This window comes from Antennarius striatus, chromosome 3 (genome assembly GCF_040054535.1).
Source record: "Antennarius striatus isolate MH-2024 chromosome 3, ASM4005453v1, whole genome shotgun sequence".
Classification (NCBI taxonomy): Eukaryota; Metazoa; Chordata; class Actinopteri; order Lophiiformes; family Antennariidae; genus Antennarius; species Antennarius striatus.
In genome coordinates, this window is record NC_090778.1 from 27,197,143 (window position 1) to 27,214,155 (window position 17,013).

Below are 17,013 nucleotides of genomic sequence, written 5' to 3' on the forward strand. Positions count from 1 at the left end.
TCATACTTTTTTTAAAAATTACATCATTTCTTTTTTTTAAATTTGAAGTAGATAATTTGGCTATTATTCATTCTTTGAAAGTGACAGCCTGGAGCTTGAACGCAGCACGCTTCACTTCACATACGTCACTCCACACGTCATAGTTTAATGGAGATCGTCCATTAAATTGAGGCTCACTCTTTGAACTAAACAGACACCGAAGTATATTACCTATGGCAATATTACCAATTAGGAAACGTAGTTGTTAGTACAATCTATTTCATATATATTGTACATGCCTATTATTGTATATATTGTGATCTTTAAACTTGCTTAAGTGTATCATCTTTGTCCAACCGTTTTCGTGTTTAGTTTTGGAAATGTGTTAGAGTGAGACGTCTGTCTGGTGATCGGTGCACTCCTAGCTGCTAGCGGCGGTAGCTGCTCATGTCTCCCCGGTCCTCCCGGTCGGTTTCCTCCAGAAACTCTCACGCTCCCTGACAGAACGTAGTCCGTGTGTCTCTCCCGGTGGGACTTCAGGGATGCTCCAGTTCTGGTTCAAAGGGGCGGTCGTCCTCTGGCTCGTCCAAGCCTGCACGGGAGCCGCAGCCCGCTTGTACACGGAGGAAGATCCGCTGGTGATCCTGAGCAGCACCAGCCTGAAGCCCACCGTTAGTAACTCAACTTCGGCCTGGCTGGTCCAGTTCTATTCGTCCTGGTGTGGACACTGCATCCAGTACTCCAGCACCTGGAAGGCCCTGGCCCAGGACGTCAAAGGTAACACACACATCACCCTCCATGTTTGCAGCAACAACAGACTCCATTCAAAATAACACAAACCCAAACTCAAGTCGAGGTTTTAAATCGGTGTCTGGTGTCTCGGTGTGTCGGTTCTGCTTTCTGGCTTCTCCTTACATCGAACTTTAATTCGGCTTTCATGAAATTCAAGAATCAACAAGAACATATTGTCAACTTTTGCGACTAGCAGCTGTTGTGAGGAGTTCACGTCCACTTTGATAAGCAGCTAACGACCGTCTCCGGGTCACCGGAGCGGGTCCGGGGTGTGTTGGGACTCGGGCGGGCCGCGTTTTAACCTCCGTTGAACACATGAAGCTGAAACCGGAGCACAGATTCATGTGTGTCCGTCAACACTCCAGCAGATTTGCTTTTGTTAGCTAACAGGTGAGCAAACAGTCACGAGCTCGTGTGTCCGCGCGACAGACAGGAGCTCGCGTGTCCGCGCGACAGACACGAGCTCGTGTGTCCGCGCGACAGACAGGTGACGACTGACTTCATGCGTGTCTCAGGGCAACAGGTTAGCTTCACCTGAACCCTGTGAGACCGAACTGACACCTGAGGTTAAAATCGGGTTCCGGTTCGGGTTCCGTTCTTTTGATCTCCAATCCGGATCAAACTGGACTGAATTCCGTTTCTTACGCCTAAACATCATCTAAGTGAAGTAGAATTGGAACTGATTGCGTCAGTCAGAAGGTACTGACGTCATAACAAAAATGATAGTTAAAGCAGCAAATGGATCTTTTATTTTGGTGATCAAATAGTTCACACAGAAGTTAAACATTTAGATGAAGAGTGTTGGGAATTTCCATTTCACAGTGGAAACGACCACAAAACGCATCTGCTTACATAAACACAAATATAAACACAAACACTGAGTTCTTGTCTATCACGTAAGTTTCTGAACACAAAAGTACAGCACAAGCACAGCACATAGATGACTGATAGGTGAGAGGCTGAGTCAGGCTGCTGGTGACTCAAGGAGAATCTAACCAAACACTATAAAGATCACAGCCAATGAACGTCCGGGGTCTCCTCCAGAGGTTTGTGGCTGTGTCCTCACCAACTTGTAAACTGCTGAACTTCTTCAGTGAACCCTTTTTGTGGTACAATTTGTCTCATCATTGAAGATGCACCTCTCAACCCAGCTAAAGAACCAAATAGGGTTTTGTTTTTGATCCCACAGTGAACAGTCATGTGATTGCGTCACGTGATGGAGTCATGTGACTGATATGTAGTTAAAGAACACCAGCCTGTGGGAATCGGGGCTCTGCCTCCATCTGCTCGTGTCTCTGGGGAATCCTTCAGCTGGATACCAGCTGCCTCCGACACCTCCCTCTGTCTTTGTTTGGACCTGCTGTCAGGGTCAAAGGTCATCTACCCCACCCCAACCCTAACAACCCCCCCCCCCAGTCTGGGAGACTCAACAGTCTGCTTCTCACAACTCTGGCCAAATATAACAGGTCTTGATGCTTAACCCGTCCCAGATCTACATTTAAATAACCTGTCTGTCTACCTGTCTGTCTGACTACCCGTCTGTCTGACAAACAGTCTGTTGGACTGCCCTTCTGCCTGACTGTCGGTTTGCCTGACTACCAGTCTGTCTGAATACCCGTCTGTCTGACTACCTGTCTGTCTACTTGTCTCTCTCAGACTGGCAGCAGGCCATCAGTGTTGGCGTGTTGGACTGCGCTCAGGAGGAAAACTTAGACGTGTGTAAAGAGTACAGCATCAAGTTCTACCCAACATTCAAAGTAAGGCACACACTGCATGACCTACACATGACCTACACATGACCTACACATGTCCTACACATGTCCTACACATGTCCTACACATGGCCTGCACAGTTCTAGTGCTGCATGCTGAGTGTGTACTTTAGGTGTACTACATTGTGATCATATCTGTTCAGTATTTCAGGGCTCACAGTCCAGAGACAGACAGAGGGACCACCTACACAGGTGAGACACACTCACCCTACCTGTCTCACCCTTCCTGCCTCACCTGACCTGCCTCACCATATCTGTCTCACCCGACCTGCCTCACCTGACCTGTCTGATCTTACCTGTCTGTAGGTGCAGACAGAGAGATCCAATCAGTGAGACAGTTGATGATCAACATCCTGCAGAACCACACCAAGCTGAACTGGCCTGATCCCTGTCCTCCACTGGAGCCCTACAGGTACCAGAACCAGATGGAACCGGTTCCAGCTGGAAACCAAATGCTCCATCCACCATAAGACATTGGTCACTTTGGTCAAATCTGCTTATTGATCAGCTGTCTGTTAACAAATCACACAACAGATATTTAAGTGTTTCCCCTCTGGACCCACAAAACAGAGCTAGTTCTGCGTTGACCCGTCTGTCTCTCCATCTGTCTCTCCATCTGTAGCTCAGCGGCGTTACTCCCTCTGATAGGTTGGAAGTCTGATCACTACACCGCCATCATCATCGAAGAACCAGACTCCTATGTCGGACGAGAGGTCAGCTGGTAAAGCCGAGCGACGATGACGCCCAACCCGACCCGTGGGGTCCTAACTGTCTGTCTGTCCTGTCTATCTGTCTGTCCGTCTGTCAGGTGATCCTGGACCTGCTGCAGTACTCGGGCCTGGAGGTGAGGAGAGCTCTGAGCTCTGATCGCCCCCTGCTGGACGCACTGAAGATCACCACCTTCCCTTCCGTCTACCTGCTGCATCCCAACGCCACACACACACTCCTGCACGTGTGAGTTGACGGCGACGTCATCTTCATCCTGTCTCATGTCTGAAGAAGAGGAAGTCACAACAGTTTTTTTTGGTCGAATAAAAGTCTGGAAATTTGAGTCTTATTTTTGTCATAAAACCAGATCAGTGTAGTTTACATTAAAAAGTGTATTTTATTGATCATTTCAGTCAATCTTTTCGAGACTAAACCAATAAGTTGTGTCATTTTCCTCTGAGATGTTGATTCACATCCAACATGATCAACTGCTAGCGATGCTAATTGTTTGTGGCGGCTAACCTCCTTCTTCTTCTTCTTCAGTGAGAAGAAGCTGCGTTTCTTCTTCTCCTGCTTGCTGAGGACGTTACCAGGAGTCCAGCGCAGGTTGGCGTTGGACCGATCCAGCGTGGGACAGATGGAGACGCCGCAGGACAAACAGAGCTCGGAGCCCTGGAGAGACTTTGACAGGTCAGAGACTCGTCGGACCGACACAGTTCAGGTTGTGGACTTGGTGGATCACCTTTGTGCCTCTGTGCAGGTCCAAGGTGTACACAGCTGACCTGGAGTCAGCGCTCCACTACCTGCTGAGAGTTGAGCTGGCTACCCATAATTCTTTGGAGGGAGAGGAGCTGAAGATCTTCAAGGACTTTATCACTTTGGTCTCCAAGGTAATGATAGAACTAGCCTCATGTTTCATCGTGATGTCCTTGAATGACAACCACCCAGATGATCGAAGCGTTCACGCTGACGGTCATGTGACGACAAACGAATGGCCGCCATCCTGTGGGGTTTGGGCATAAAAAATCTATCAAAAATGGACGCAGATAGGAGACGATCTTCTGAGCAACTGTAGCAGCACGAGTTTGTGACACATGTTTGACTTTAGATCAAGTTTTGTTTTAGCTCATCCCAAAATGACGTGATACTAAACCTGTCTGTCTGTCCATCTACCTGTGCAGCTTTATCCAGGTGGAGGTTCTGTGGTGAAGCTCATGGAGACTCTCTCTGATTGGCTGCTCAGTCTTCCGCTGCAGCGAATCCCCTACCAGGCTGTCCTGGACCTGGTCGACAACAAGATGAGGGTGAGACGCGAACGCACGACGGGTTAACAGCCACACACACAACAACAGCTGACTTCCTGTTTGCCGTCTAGATATCGGGTGTGTTCCTCGGGGCGGAGCTTCGTTGGGTCGGTTGCCAGGGCAGCAGGACGGGGCTACGAGGTTACCCATGTTCCCTCTGGACTCTATTCCACATCCTGACCGTCCAACATGATGCCATGCCCTCTGCACTGGAGAACACAGGTACACACACACCCACACACACCCGTTGTGGAGGTGTACCTATCTGTGGCTCTGTCAGACTGATCGTGTTTCCTGCAGGTCTGGAGGGCGAGGCGGCGCCGGTGCTCGATGTCATGCGTCGATACATCAGAACGTTCTTCGGCTGTGTGGAATGCGGCCGACATTTTGAAGACGCCGCCGCCAGCAGCATGGATAAAGTCCAGAGCAGAGAGGACCAGATCCTGTGGCTGTGGAACCAGCACAACCGCGTCAACGCCAGACTGGCTGGTACACACACACACACACACACACACACACACACACACACACACACACACACACACACACACACACACACTTAGCCGTCGTCACAACAACAAGGGATTAACGACCAATCACCTGCGATCAGTTACCGTCCATTAGTTGTTACCAATTGGCTTAAAGGGGTATGGCACAGCCTGTTCACCCCCCTGTTAATGCCATTGGACTGAAATGCACCTAGAGGGCGCTGTTGAGGTCGACTGAATTTAGCTGAATGGGTAGAATAGTCATTTTTACCTGCTTTTGACAAAAATGCAGTTTTTATTTTCAGTTTGTGTAGATACAGAATTGACTTTGTGTAGAAAATGAAATAAAAAAATTCTCAAAAAATAATTTTGTCGGAGGGGCTTATTGAAGGATTCTCTTTCTTCTTTTTCGGCTCCTTCTCTTTCCTTTTCTTCTTCTTCTTCTTCAAAAACATCATGAAAATTGGCAAAAAAAAATTTCGGGTATGAATCTACTGAAACATTACACATTATACGTCCTGATGATATCACCCAGAGCTTCATGGGAACAGAGTTCAACCTCCTATCCAAATAGAAAGAAGATTATTATGACTTCCTAAATCATGAAACCCATTAATATGATCTCTGAATGCTCTTCCTCTCCTTCATCCTCCCACAGGCACTCTGAGTGATGACCCCCTCTTCCCTAAATCTCCGTGGCCGAGCCCCTCCCTCTGCCCCTCTTGCCACGAGGAGAAAAATGGCGTCCACGCCTGGAATCAGGAGAATGTTCTCCTCTTCCTTAGACATCATTACGGATCCTCCAACCTGTTGCCCAAATATTCGCTGACAGCCCCACCGGTCCCCACCCCTCCTCCTCAACCCGGTCCTGGTCCAGTGAATACCAGACGGCCTCAGAAGGAGTACCGAGGAGGAGGAGAAGGAAGAAGAAAAGAGCCGCTACCTGAGACTAAGAAGCAGCCTGAACCTGGACTTCAGGCTCCAAAGAGGGAAGCAGTGGAGGGGGGAGGAGTCTGGATTCTGGGTCTGGGATTCGATAGCGTGGACATGAGTTTGTGTTTGGTTCTGTACATCTGCTCCTGCCTCTGCCTCATGCTCCTCTTCTTCTTCTTCAAATTCCGCTCCAGGAGGTGGAAGCAGCGATACTCCCGCCTCCACGTGTGACCACAACAAAATTCAGGTGACCTAAACCAGACCAGTTGGCACCAGACTAGTCCAGTATAAACCAAATCTGATCCAGGTGTGGTTCAGGGCTTGGTGTAAAGGTTGCAACTGCAAGTTTAGATTGGGACTATTTCACACCTGTCCTCAGAACTTTACCCAATGTGAGCCATGGGTGTATCGGGTCCAGCTGGATGCTGGCCTGTGCCCCGCCCTTTGTCCTTGTGTCTGGAACCTGGTCTGGATTTGTTGTTTTGAAGAATTTATGTGAAGCTGACTCAATTTTATGAACAGGTTTTTGTTCCACCTGCAGGTCTGGACCAGGTTCAGGACATGATCTGAAATCATTTGAACACAGGGACTGGTCTGGAACCATGTGACCCGGCTTCAGGACTCAATCAGAAACACCCGTACTGAACTGGACCAGACTGGTTCAGCTGTGTTCACATTGTGCGAAACGCTCCTAATCACAAACTCACCTGTCTGACGAAGCCCCGCCTCCTTTACCTACAGGAACATTGGCTGTGTGCACCGGTTCTTCATGTTCCAGATGTTAATGAACGGTTCTCTGCAGACTGAGGGTTTTCTGTGGATTTGGCGCCCCCTGGCGGCCAGTCTATCTACCTGAAGCACAGCAGACAATAAATCATTCTTTTTGAATTCATTCAATTTAATTAGATTATTTTTAAATATATATTACAAAAAAATGTACTTTTCAAGACTAAATTAACATCACTAGAAAAAAATGAGATTGGCTACAACAAAACTGAATATTTAATAATACAACATTTCTAACTGCGTTTTAACGGCATCCAGATATTTACACACATTACAGTATTACATAATTTTCAAGACTTTTCCAGGAGCTGCTGGTCTCAGATGAAGGTTGTATTTTCCATGACTGATTGCTAATGACTTGCTTGTGTTTAGGAGAATATTTTACAAAAATTTTACAAAGCATAATGTTAAATCAAGAGTGAAAATGTCAAACCTGTACTTTATATTTTTCTGCACAGAAGATTCGATCAGATAAACTCAAATAGGAATCGTGGCATTTTAAGCCAGAGTGAACATTCCTTACTGTATATAAAAGGTTTATTAATGTCAAAAAAAATTTCAGTTTCACTGAATCTGTTCTATTTTGATTTCAGGTTATTAATTTTAACTCATGGTTTATTCTCATATTTATTAACATTTGATTTTTTGGGGCATTTTTTCCTTTATTGGTTTTCGTTATTATTCGTCTTGTTTCATTTTTGAATGTTTCCTTCAGATTAGTGTTTTGTTCAAATGATCCAGATACTTGTATCAGTGATGTCAGGTATGTTCAGGTAAATTAACGTGTTTTTATTTGTATTTAGAAATCCATTTCTAGTAGAGATGTGTGTGATTTGACTTTTTTTCGGGGCTGCTGTTAAGATAACTGATTTGTCCTATGGTTCCTGAATGCACCGTCCTCCATCCTGAACTGAGGATCATTTTTGACTCCTTTGTTGTGCCTTTGTGATGAATATGTTAATGAGATGTGAATAATAGGAATAAATGACGTTGCTGCAGCTTTTTCTGACTCCATGTTTACTGCAGGCGACTGTTTAGGAGACGAGCGACACCGATCCAGATCCAAACCAGTTCTTTATACCAGTGCTGCTAAATGTGACAGGTTGACCTTTGACCTGATCGTGGGGTGGGGTGGGGTGGGAGGCTCAAACTTTATAAGGGAAGAAGTTACAGACAGCCTGTCTCGCCCGCCAGAAACAATCGTCAACTTTATGTGACAACGGAGCTGACGCAGCAAAAATAAGCTGTGTGTGTTTGGGTGTGGGTGTGTGTGTGTGTGTGTGTCAGCTTGGCACACAGTCGCAGTATGCACGCTATGTACTCGGCATGCCAACTCAGCCTCAGCACTGCAATGCAGCACACACACACACACACACACACACACACACACACACACACAGACAGACGTCTTCATCTCAGGGTGTGTGTTTAATATTCAACCTTGATGTGTGTTCCTCCATACAGCAGATGAACAGTGTAAAGCTCGCTCGTCCTCTCTCCCTCCCTCTCTCTCTGCCTCTCTCATCCTCTGCAGGGCAGTTAGCCGCATTAGCTCCCTCGCTGTCCTCAGATGACTCCTCCTCTTCCTCCCTCCTCCTCCTCGGCTGTCTGCTGTGTCTCTGCCTCCCCCCTACTCCCCCCTCATGTGACACGCCAGACGATGCGTTGACTGAGCAGAGGAGAAGAAGAAGAGAACCTCTCCTAGGCACTCAGCCGTCCTCCTGCTGCTGGAGAAGAGAGGAGAAAGAGGGACACATAGGAGGTAAGGAGCAGTCTGTCTTCCTGTCTGTCTGGCTGTCTGTCTTCTGTCTGTCTTCTGTCTGTCTTTCTGTGTCTCTTCTGTCTGTCTGTCTCTCGTCTGTCTGTCTGCTGCAGCTGTACTGTAAACAACAACAATATTAAACTGAACTCACCTGGACTGTACTGTTCTTTGCTGGTCTCTGGTGGACTGGACTCTGCTGAACTGGACTCTAGTGGACTCTGTTGTCTTCTCTGGACCAGATTTTGTTAGACTGGGCTCTAGTGGACCCATAGACTGTCCTAGACCGGACTGTCCCGTGATGGAATGGTGTCTGCTTGTCTCTACTGTACCTGAAGTCTGGTCGGGCCAGTTTGACTGAAGAGCATCACAGATGTCTGATGATGATGATGATGATGATGATGATGATGATGATGATGATGATGATGGTGGTGGTTCTGGTGTCTGTCTGTTCTAGTATTGAAATGTAACTTGAAACCAGACCATTCCGGTTCAAACAACGCGACAAAGTTTTGAAGTCTATGATGTCATCCTCATAGATGATTGGGTACAAGAGATCCTATTATGTCGTAGAAGAATTTATTTATTTATAATCACATCTGTTTGATTGCCTGTCAGTATTATAAACTCATCTAATTATACTTTAGAGATGCACTGAATGAAAATACAGCTGATTCTGTCAGACATGCTGACTGCAATAATCAAAGAACTATTCATAAAAATTGTTGTTATAATCATCCAAACATTATGAACAACTTCTACAATAATCAATAATAATCTGTGTTATATATTTTTCATTAATATTGATCACAATTTTACAGTCTTGTTGAATTCGGACATGTTGTTCCTTTAGAACAAACTCTCTGACTGCAAGAGAAACAGTTGGGTTTATTGGGAGGTATAAGATGGTGTCATCTGCATAGTGATGATAGAATCCGTCCCCATTTAGACGGCCTGATCTGCCTTTATTCCTCCCCAACATTCTGTTTGAAATCAATAAAGGTGTCACAAGGTGTCAGTTTGTTGCAAGTCTGTGACGCATGTGGGAGTTTATAATCCCCGAAACAGAGGATGGGTTTAAGTATGCTGTAGAAACAGGAAGTCCTTTTCTTTAAGAAGCACGGAAGTAATTCAAATGATGTACCAGTGATAACATGTGAGGTCTAATTGTTATAACATGAAGAAAGTCTAATAAATAGTTATAATCTCTGATGTTTAATCTGAAATGTGGAACAAACAGAAGCTGAGAAACTGTTTACTCAGTTTGTTCTGCAGGAGAACGTGTGAAAATGTCATCTATGAACCACCCCTCCTCCCTTGTCTCCCTCCTTTCCTCTCACTGTCGTCCTCTCCTCTCCCCTCCCTCTCCTCCTCTTTCTCCCTCCCGTTTCATCTTCTTCCTCTCTCTCTCCTCCTCTCCCCTCCCTCTTATCTTCCTCCTTCTCTCCTCCCCATGTTGTAGGTGCCTCCTTGTCCTGGTCTGACCTCCATCCTGATGATCAACAGTCTCCTACCATCTATCCCTCTCTGAATCAACAGTCTTCTCCTGAACACCTCCTGCTCCCCCAAACCCTTACCCTTCTCCATTCCAGCCCTAACCTTCCAACTTACTCCAAATCAATATGGATCTAAAACACATTGGAGGAGATACCTGCAGGATCCCTGATACCTAAACTCTCTTAACTTCGTACCTGTCCCCCATCTTGTCCTGGTCTGGACCGACACCTTCCACCATGTCAGAGGGGGTGCTCCAGGTGGAGATCCCTGACTTCGGCAGCAGTGTGCTGGGCAGCCTGAATGAGCAGCGGCTGCTAGGTCACTACTGCGACGTCTCAATCCTGGTGCAGGGTCAGGCCTTCAAGGCCCACCGGGCCGTCCTTGCTGCCTCCTCGCTGTACTTTAGAGATCTGTTCAGCACCATGGCCGACTCCTCTTCATCCTCTTGCCCCTCCTCAGTTTTCGAGCTGCCATCCTCGGTGACGCCCACATGTTTTCAACAAATTCTGTCTTTCTGCTACACGGGACGCCTCAGCATGGCCGCCAGTGAGCAGTTGGTGCTCATGTACACCGCTGGCTACCTGCAGATCCAGAACATCGTGGAGCGAGGGATGGAGCTGATGATGATGAAGGCGTCCTCCTCCTCATCACCTCTCTGCTGCGACTCACAGGTGGGTTGCCCATGTCCACAAAGCTGTTTACTAAGTTATCTAGTCTTGTTCAGATTCTGCTAGTCTCTCAGATTTACTGTGCTCTGTAGGTCTTTGCTGATTCTGACTTGACGCGACTGGTCTGAACCACACTGTACTAGCCCATACCAAATGGTACTGGTCTCTGCTGATCTCCACTACATTTTACTGGTCACTTAACAGGATAAGTTAAGTTTAGCCTTTACTAAAGTTAACTGATCCTGATCTGTCTCAGCTTTCCTCTACTGGACTCTGCCTGGCCCTAGTCCTCAAACAAAATTGAATGGTCTATAATTTTTTCACCCAGTGCAGCCCTATGGGTGCACAAGCCAGTGTCAACTATAGGCCGGTACCAAGCCCGGATAAATGTAGAGGGTTCTGATAAGAAGGGCATTTGGTGTTAAATTTGGCAAAAAAAATATGAGCGCTTATCCAAGGAATTCAATACCTGATTGGACATGGCCTTGATTAACAACGTCTGCCACTGTTAACCAATAGATCATTGATGGAAATTCAGCTACTGTGTGGAAAAAGATGACGCACTATGGCAACCCCTAACAGGACAAGCCGAAAGGAAAAGAAGAAGATAATTGTCTCAACCAGACTTTAATACTTATTGGACTCCATCTGGTAGAGACTGGTAATGACCGGGGTGGTCTCTACCTGTCTCAAATGGTTTGTTTTGGGAGTGAATTCAGTCATTTTAAGTATGTTAGTATCTCATTTGAAATTTTTAATAAGAACATATTGTATTTGTTTTCTTTCATAGACAAACTCAGCAGAGGAACTTGGAACCTTTGAGACTCAGACTGTCCAACAGCAGCACATCGCCCCCCAGCTACAGGAGGACCACCCGGACCAGCCATCCATGACCCCAGAAGAGCTCCTGCTGGCTGTCAGTAGGATCAAGCAGGAGCGAGCTGACACTCCTGCTGAGGAGAACAATGGAGGAGGAGCAGGAGGGGGAGGAGTTGCAGAGGAGACCAGGTGATTACAAATTGGAATTTATTTTAAGTGTGTGAGCATTAGGGTTATTTTAGATCTACGGGTCTACACCTTGATCTGAATCTGCCTTAAATTCATTTCTTCTGATCTGGAGTCTGATCCAGTTGTTAGAAGACTAAACAGTATTCCAGATAACCATCTATTCAGCACTTTTCAGAGTCTTTTGGGACATCCTGACATCTTTCCAATCTAAATGAGATAATTAGATATGAGAAAGTTCTTTCTGGTGAGTTCCAGTGGTCCAGAAAGTCACCAAAGGGCCATACCCTAATCCCAGTCCTTGTCGTCAGCCAACAAAGCCAATAACGATTACCAATTATTGTAGTGTCAACAGGAAACACTGCAAAACTAGAGTCATTGTTGCTCCTCGATGAACCGACATTGACCAGTGGCCAAATGTTGGACACAAGAGAACTGATGTTGACCCTGCAGACTGTTGTTGTCATCCTTGTCTAAAACCAAGTTATTGCTGGTTGAATCAGTTAAACATGCTTAATCATCCAAACAGCTACCAAAAAGGGCAGACTGTGCCAACTGTGATGGACACACTGCCAAACTATAGCCAGAGACTCTCAGAGTCCTACTGACACCACATAGATTGACCATAACAAGCATAAAAATTGACAAATGTGTGAAAATGTGTTGCTGGAAGCATCTGCAATCATCCATTTGTGGATAGAATCTGAGAGTTTACATACTTTTGTATGAAACCACTAACTTTTAGTGCAATAAATCTTTTAAACAAGCATTCAGCCTACTGGTTGATCTGTGCCTCTTCCTGGTCTGACGTGCCCTCATTCTGTACCCAGAGTGGAAATTGTTGGGGAACTCCAGTCTTCGAGGAGCAGTACCCTGTGTTACCTGGGTCCAGGTGGCAGTTTGGTTCCAGGACTGCAGTCCTACCTGCTGGCAGGCGGAGGGCGTTCCAGTCCGGGAGGCTCCAGCCTTCTCACGGACTCCCCTCCTTCTCACCCTCCCACTGAGGAGGAGCTGGATGAGGATTACTATGGATCCACAGTCCACCCTGGACTCTACCAACACATCTATGGACATCCTGGAAATGCCTACAGTAAGTTCCATGGTGGAGTCAATTGAATGTGTTGATTTTCCCTGGAAGACCATTGAATAGGTTTATGGATGCAGTGAGGGAGGATATACAGGGGATTGGTGTGAGGTCAAAGGTTATATTTAGGGTTAGCAGGAGATAGGAGTTAGAGGGTATTGGAAGAAGAGTATCCGTTATGGCAACCACATTTGGACAATAGCTTTTTAAGAGTGCTTACAACAAACTTTTAGCACCAGATTCATGCGTTAAACTGCCGTTTACCAATCCTGAGGCAGAAAGCATTTGTGGATAGGTGTGTAGTTTACTTTCCGCAGCAGTTTAAGTTGTATTTTTCCTATTTGTGTGCAGAAGAGTCATTTTTTGCAATACTGTGGTATTAACATGGAATTTTTTTTAAAGTTGAAGAAAAAACATACCAGAACCGTTTCAATGTAAACCGGGTCCATATTCCATTTGGCCAACTTGGCTGGTTAATCAAACCTTAGTTTAGTTTAGATTAGCTAGCTAGCCTGTCCAATCCTGTCTCACATTAATATGTACCATCCCATCATATGTTGGCAAAAATAACACAGTTTGGTTTAACTAAGCATAGTTTACCACATTAGCTGAAGTAAATATACAACTAGCCGAATGGAATAAATAGATTGTAGGTTAGGGACTGACACACACAGAATATTGAGAGCAATAAATGGAAAAGCAAATTAACGGGCTAGCTGAAAGGCAAGATCAGCGCAGCCATCAGGTGCTGCTGTCCCAGGCAAGCCAGACCACCACTGAGTTAATTCTAGACCAGCAAGCTAACGAGTCATTGCAGTTTCCTGCTACTTGAGACTTGACTTGAACTCAAGGTCTGGTATTCAAGAATCCATGTTAAGAACCTCAGAGTTGTCCAAATTGTCCTGTCTGTCTGGTTTTTTCCAGTCCAAGAGAAGATTGATTTGCTTTCCCTTCCATTGGCTAATGAACGTCGGCCCTGCGTGTTGGTTGGTCGAGACAACATGGCACTTCCTGCCAGTCTGATTAGTCAGATCGGCTACCGCTGCCATCCATCACTATACACTGAAGGAGACCCTGGAGAGAAGGTTGAGCTGGTGGCAGGTAGGAACACCTGTCCAACTGTGGTGGTTTCTGAGCATGATGCACATATTGATACATTTCCTGTCATCCATATTGTGGTGTGTTGGTGTATTCAGGTTCAGGTGTGTTCATGACACGAGGTCAGCTGATGAACTGTCACCTGTGTGCCGGAGTAAAACACAAGGTGCTGCTCAGGAGACTGTTGGCTACCTTCTTTGACCGGTGAGCTACTAAACCTTTTTAAACACTGTTTCCATCTCTTTGAGTCAGTCTTGTTTGGTAAACTTGGCTTTAATCAAATTAACAAACCTAAAGCTGAGCATACATGATGCGACTTTACAAAATCTGTTCTTCAAATTTGACTGTATGAGCAAATCCACCAAAAGCTGATCCTTATCATTCTCACAAAATGGTGTCTGTGGACCAGATTATCAATAAAGATTGGTTGAGAGTTCCTCTGGCAGTAAGATATCTATATTTTACTCTACAGATTCTATATTATTAGTTTCATAGTTAACTGGTTATTAACTGCACTTTAAGTTAGCTACTTGCAAATGTTTTGCATACACAACTGACCTAGAAACTTGACAAAATATTCATGTACAAGAGAAGTTCCAAGATGCAACAGGCAAATGTTGACAGCAGTAGAAACTAACCTCTACTGCTTACCTGGGCAGGTATGAGGTTGTCCACAGTGTAATCCCTTCTTCCTGTTTATGTGACTTCTTCAGGATATGTGTGCATAAGACACTCTGAATGACGTCTGAGTGATGGGATGTGATCACACCTGTCCTCAGAGCTGTCCAGGTGTGACCTCTGAGGACAGTCAAGGAGGGATGTTAACACCAGGTGTGAGCAGAATATTCAGCAGCATAGTGTTACACTAAACTCAAACTGACACCTGCAGACGGAGTGACATCATCAAAACGATCACACAAAAAAAAAATACTCTGGAACATTCTGACGCTGGGCAAACAGCTTCCACATCCAGCTGCTGCACTGCCTCATTGTCCCAGAGAAGGGGTAACCTAAAGACTGTATAGATGCTGATTGGGTTGTTATGGTTTCCATAGAAACACTCTGGCCAATAGCTGTGGGACAGGAATCCGCTCATCCACCAATGATCCGAGCCGGAAGCCCCTGGACAACCGAGTGTTAAACACCGTCAAACGTAAGACACACAGTGTGACTCATGCCTTTATGTCTTTATGCCTTTTTGTAGTAATTTGGAAATAGAGAAACATTTTACTCTTCGTCTTCCTCCTCCTCTACATCATCTCTCCTCTTCCTCCTTTTGCTCATACTCTTTTTCTTCCCTCTTCTTCTTCTTCCCTTTCTAACCTGACACTTGTTTATCCTCTTTAACCTTCTTCACCCTGCCCATCCTCCTCCTCCTCTCTCCTCCCGCTCCTCCTTTCTCTTCCTACTCCTCTTCCTCAGTCTATTGTCAGAACTTTGCTCCCAACTTTAAGGAGAGCGAAATGAACGTCATCGCAGCTGACATGTGCACCAACGCCCGCAGGGTTCGTAAACGCTGGCTCCCCAAGATCCAGTCTCTCCTCCCTGACAGCCTCCCTGCCTCCTCCCACCCCCGCAAGGGTAAGAGGGGTGGAGGAGGACCAGGAGGAGGAGGAGGAGGAGGAGGTCAGGGAGGAGACGCGGCGGTGCAGCCCAGCAGCAGCCCCTTCGAGTTGGACCTGCGGCAGATCAGTGCATCCTACCTCAGCGTGGAGGCGCCACTGTGCACAGAGCGTCGTGAGCGTGAGGTGGCGGGGGAGAGAGAGAAGGAGAAGGAGACCACCCTCTTGCCTCACCTGCAGTTTGCTGGATCTCACGGGGGAGGAGGAGGAGGACGAGGGGGAGGCAACAAGGTGCAGGGAGAGGAGGAGCCCATGGAAGGTGAAGCGGACGGAGGAGGCAGGCTACAGACTGAACCACCCCCGGACCACTCCCTTTCCCTGTCCTCTACCTCCTCTTCCTCGTCCTCCTCACACCCTTCTCCCCAGCCCGCCGAGCCCGCACCTCCTCACATGACCGACACAGATGAGCCAGGGGCGGAGCCTCTGGAAGACAGCCAATAAGCTTATTATCGCATCAGCCTACCTGTATGTAAATAACACAATAGCTACCTGTCTGTCTATCCCCCTACCTCACAACCTGTCCACCTGTCTACCTCTCTACCCCCAGTCTGTCTACCTACCTGTCTGTCTGTCTGTCTACCTGTCTGTCTGTGTGTTTGTCTACTTGTCTCTGCTGCATGTTAACAGCCTCCTGCAGTCCGGCACACAGGCCTATAGCAACAGGACTGATGATGATGATGATGATGATGATGATGATGATGATGATGATGATGATGATGATGATGACAATAAAGCTTCTTGATAACCCGACTGTCTTCTGTTTGAAGTGAACTTCAAATAAAATGAAAAATGAGCAAAAACAAATGTACATTTCCAGAGAGAACCCCCCCCCACACACAATTCCTGCAGGAGGTTCTCGGAGGACGTTCACGTCCAGCTCAAATCTTGCCGTCCTTTTTAGTTGCTGTGAGTCACGTATGATCTGATGAGAGGAAGGACGAGGAGGAGGAGAATTCAAACACAGCAGTGTGTCATCGTCCACGGAGGTGTGGTGCTTTCATTTGATGTGCTGTATTTAGTCTGTTAGGCATTCATCTGAATCCAACCAATCAGAGTTAATCCCTCATTACCATTTAAAGCAGGTGGGTCTCACCTGGAACTTTGATTTTCAACCAGCACCACTGATCTCACTGAGATCTTCTACCTCCATCGTTCCCTACCCTTGTGAACCATCAACAGCTCCATCTGAATGCATGAGACCAAAGTCAGCCATATTTAACTGAGGAGGAGGAGGAACAGGAGGGCTGCTGCACATCGATCGCAGTCAGCAGATCCATCAGAAAATTGATCATTAAGATAGCTGATGGGATGCAGGTGATAAATTAATCCGCCATTAATGGGGAACAAAGTGATGATATTAATTTGATTGATCCACCAACAGAAAGAGCCCTCAGGGCGTCTCAAACCTGTGTAAAATTTACCCACAATGCACATTAGTTGCACATCAATTCTGGGGATCTGATGTTCATTAATATTCTGTGCTCTGCCACACATCTATCTATCTATCTATCTATCTATC

General features: G+C 46.3%; 2 protein-coding genes across 3 annotated transcripts; both read left to right on the forward strand.

Moving 5' to 3' along the window:
• The first annotated feature begins 232 nt into the window (after positions 1-232).
• On the forward strand, positions 233-6,653 carry qsox2 (quiescin Q6 sulfhydryl oxidase 2). The gene is made up of 13 exons (XM_068310586.1): positions 233-756; positions 2,428-2,528; positions 2,686-2,734; positions 2,849-2,954; positions 3,165-3,255; positions 3,351-3,496; positions 3,794-3,940; positions 4,011-4,140; positions 4,432-4,554; positions 4,626-4,776; positions 4,855-5,043; positions 5,701-6,222; positions 6,517-6,653. The coding sequence occupies exons 1-12, from the start codon at positions 522-524 to the stop codon at positions 6,204-6,206; spliced, it is 1,974 nt and encodes a 657-aa protein (XP_068166687.1). The 5' UTR covers positions 233-521; the 3' UTR covers positions 6,207-6,222; positions 6,517-6,653.
• Positions 6,654-8,419: 1,766 nt separating this feature from the next.
• Positions 8,420-16,235, forward strand: LOC137592425 (nucleus accumbens-associated protein 2-like). 2 transcript variants are annotated; one of them, XM_068310587.1, is made up of 8 exons: positions 8,420-8,523; positions 9,983-10,688; positions 11,476-11,693; positions 12,521-12,780; positions 13,699-13,875; positions 13,971-14,076; positions 14,928-15,025; positions 15,295-16,235. In XM_068310587.1, the coding sequence occupies exons 2-8, from the start codon at positions 10,254-10,256 to the stop codon at positions 15,933-15,935; spliced, it is 1,935 nt and encodes a 644-aa protein (XP_068166688.1). In that variant the 5' UTR covers positions 8,420-8,523; positions 9,983-10,253; the 3' UTR covers positions 15,936-16,235. The 2 variants fall into 2 exon arrangements, with proteins under 2 accessions (XP_068166688.1, XP_068166689.1); XM_068310588.1 differs by having other exon boundaries at positions 15,377-16,235.
• The last annotated feature ends 778 nt before the right edge of the window (positions 16,236-17,013 follow it).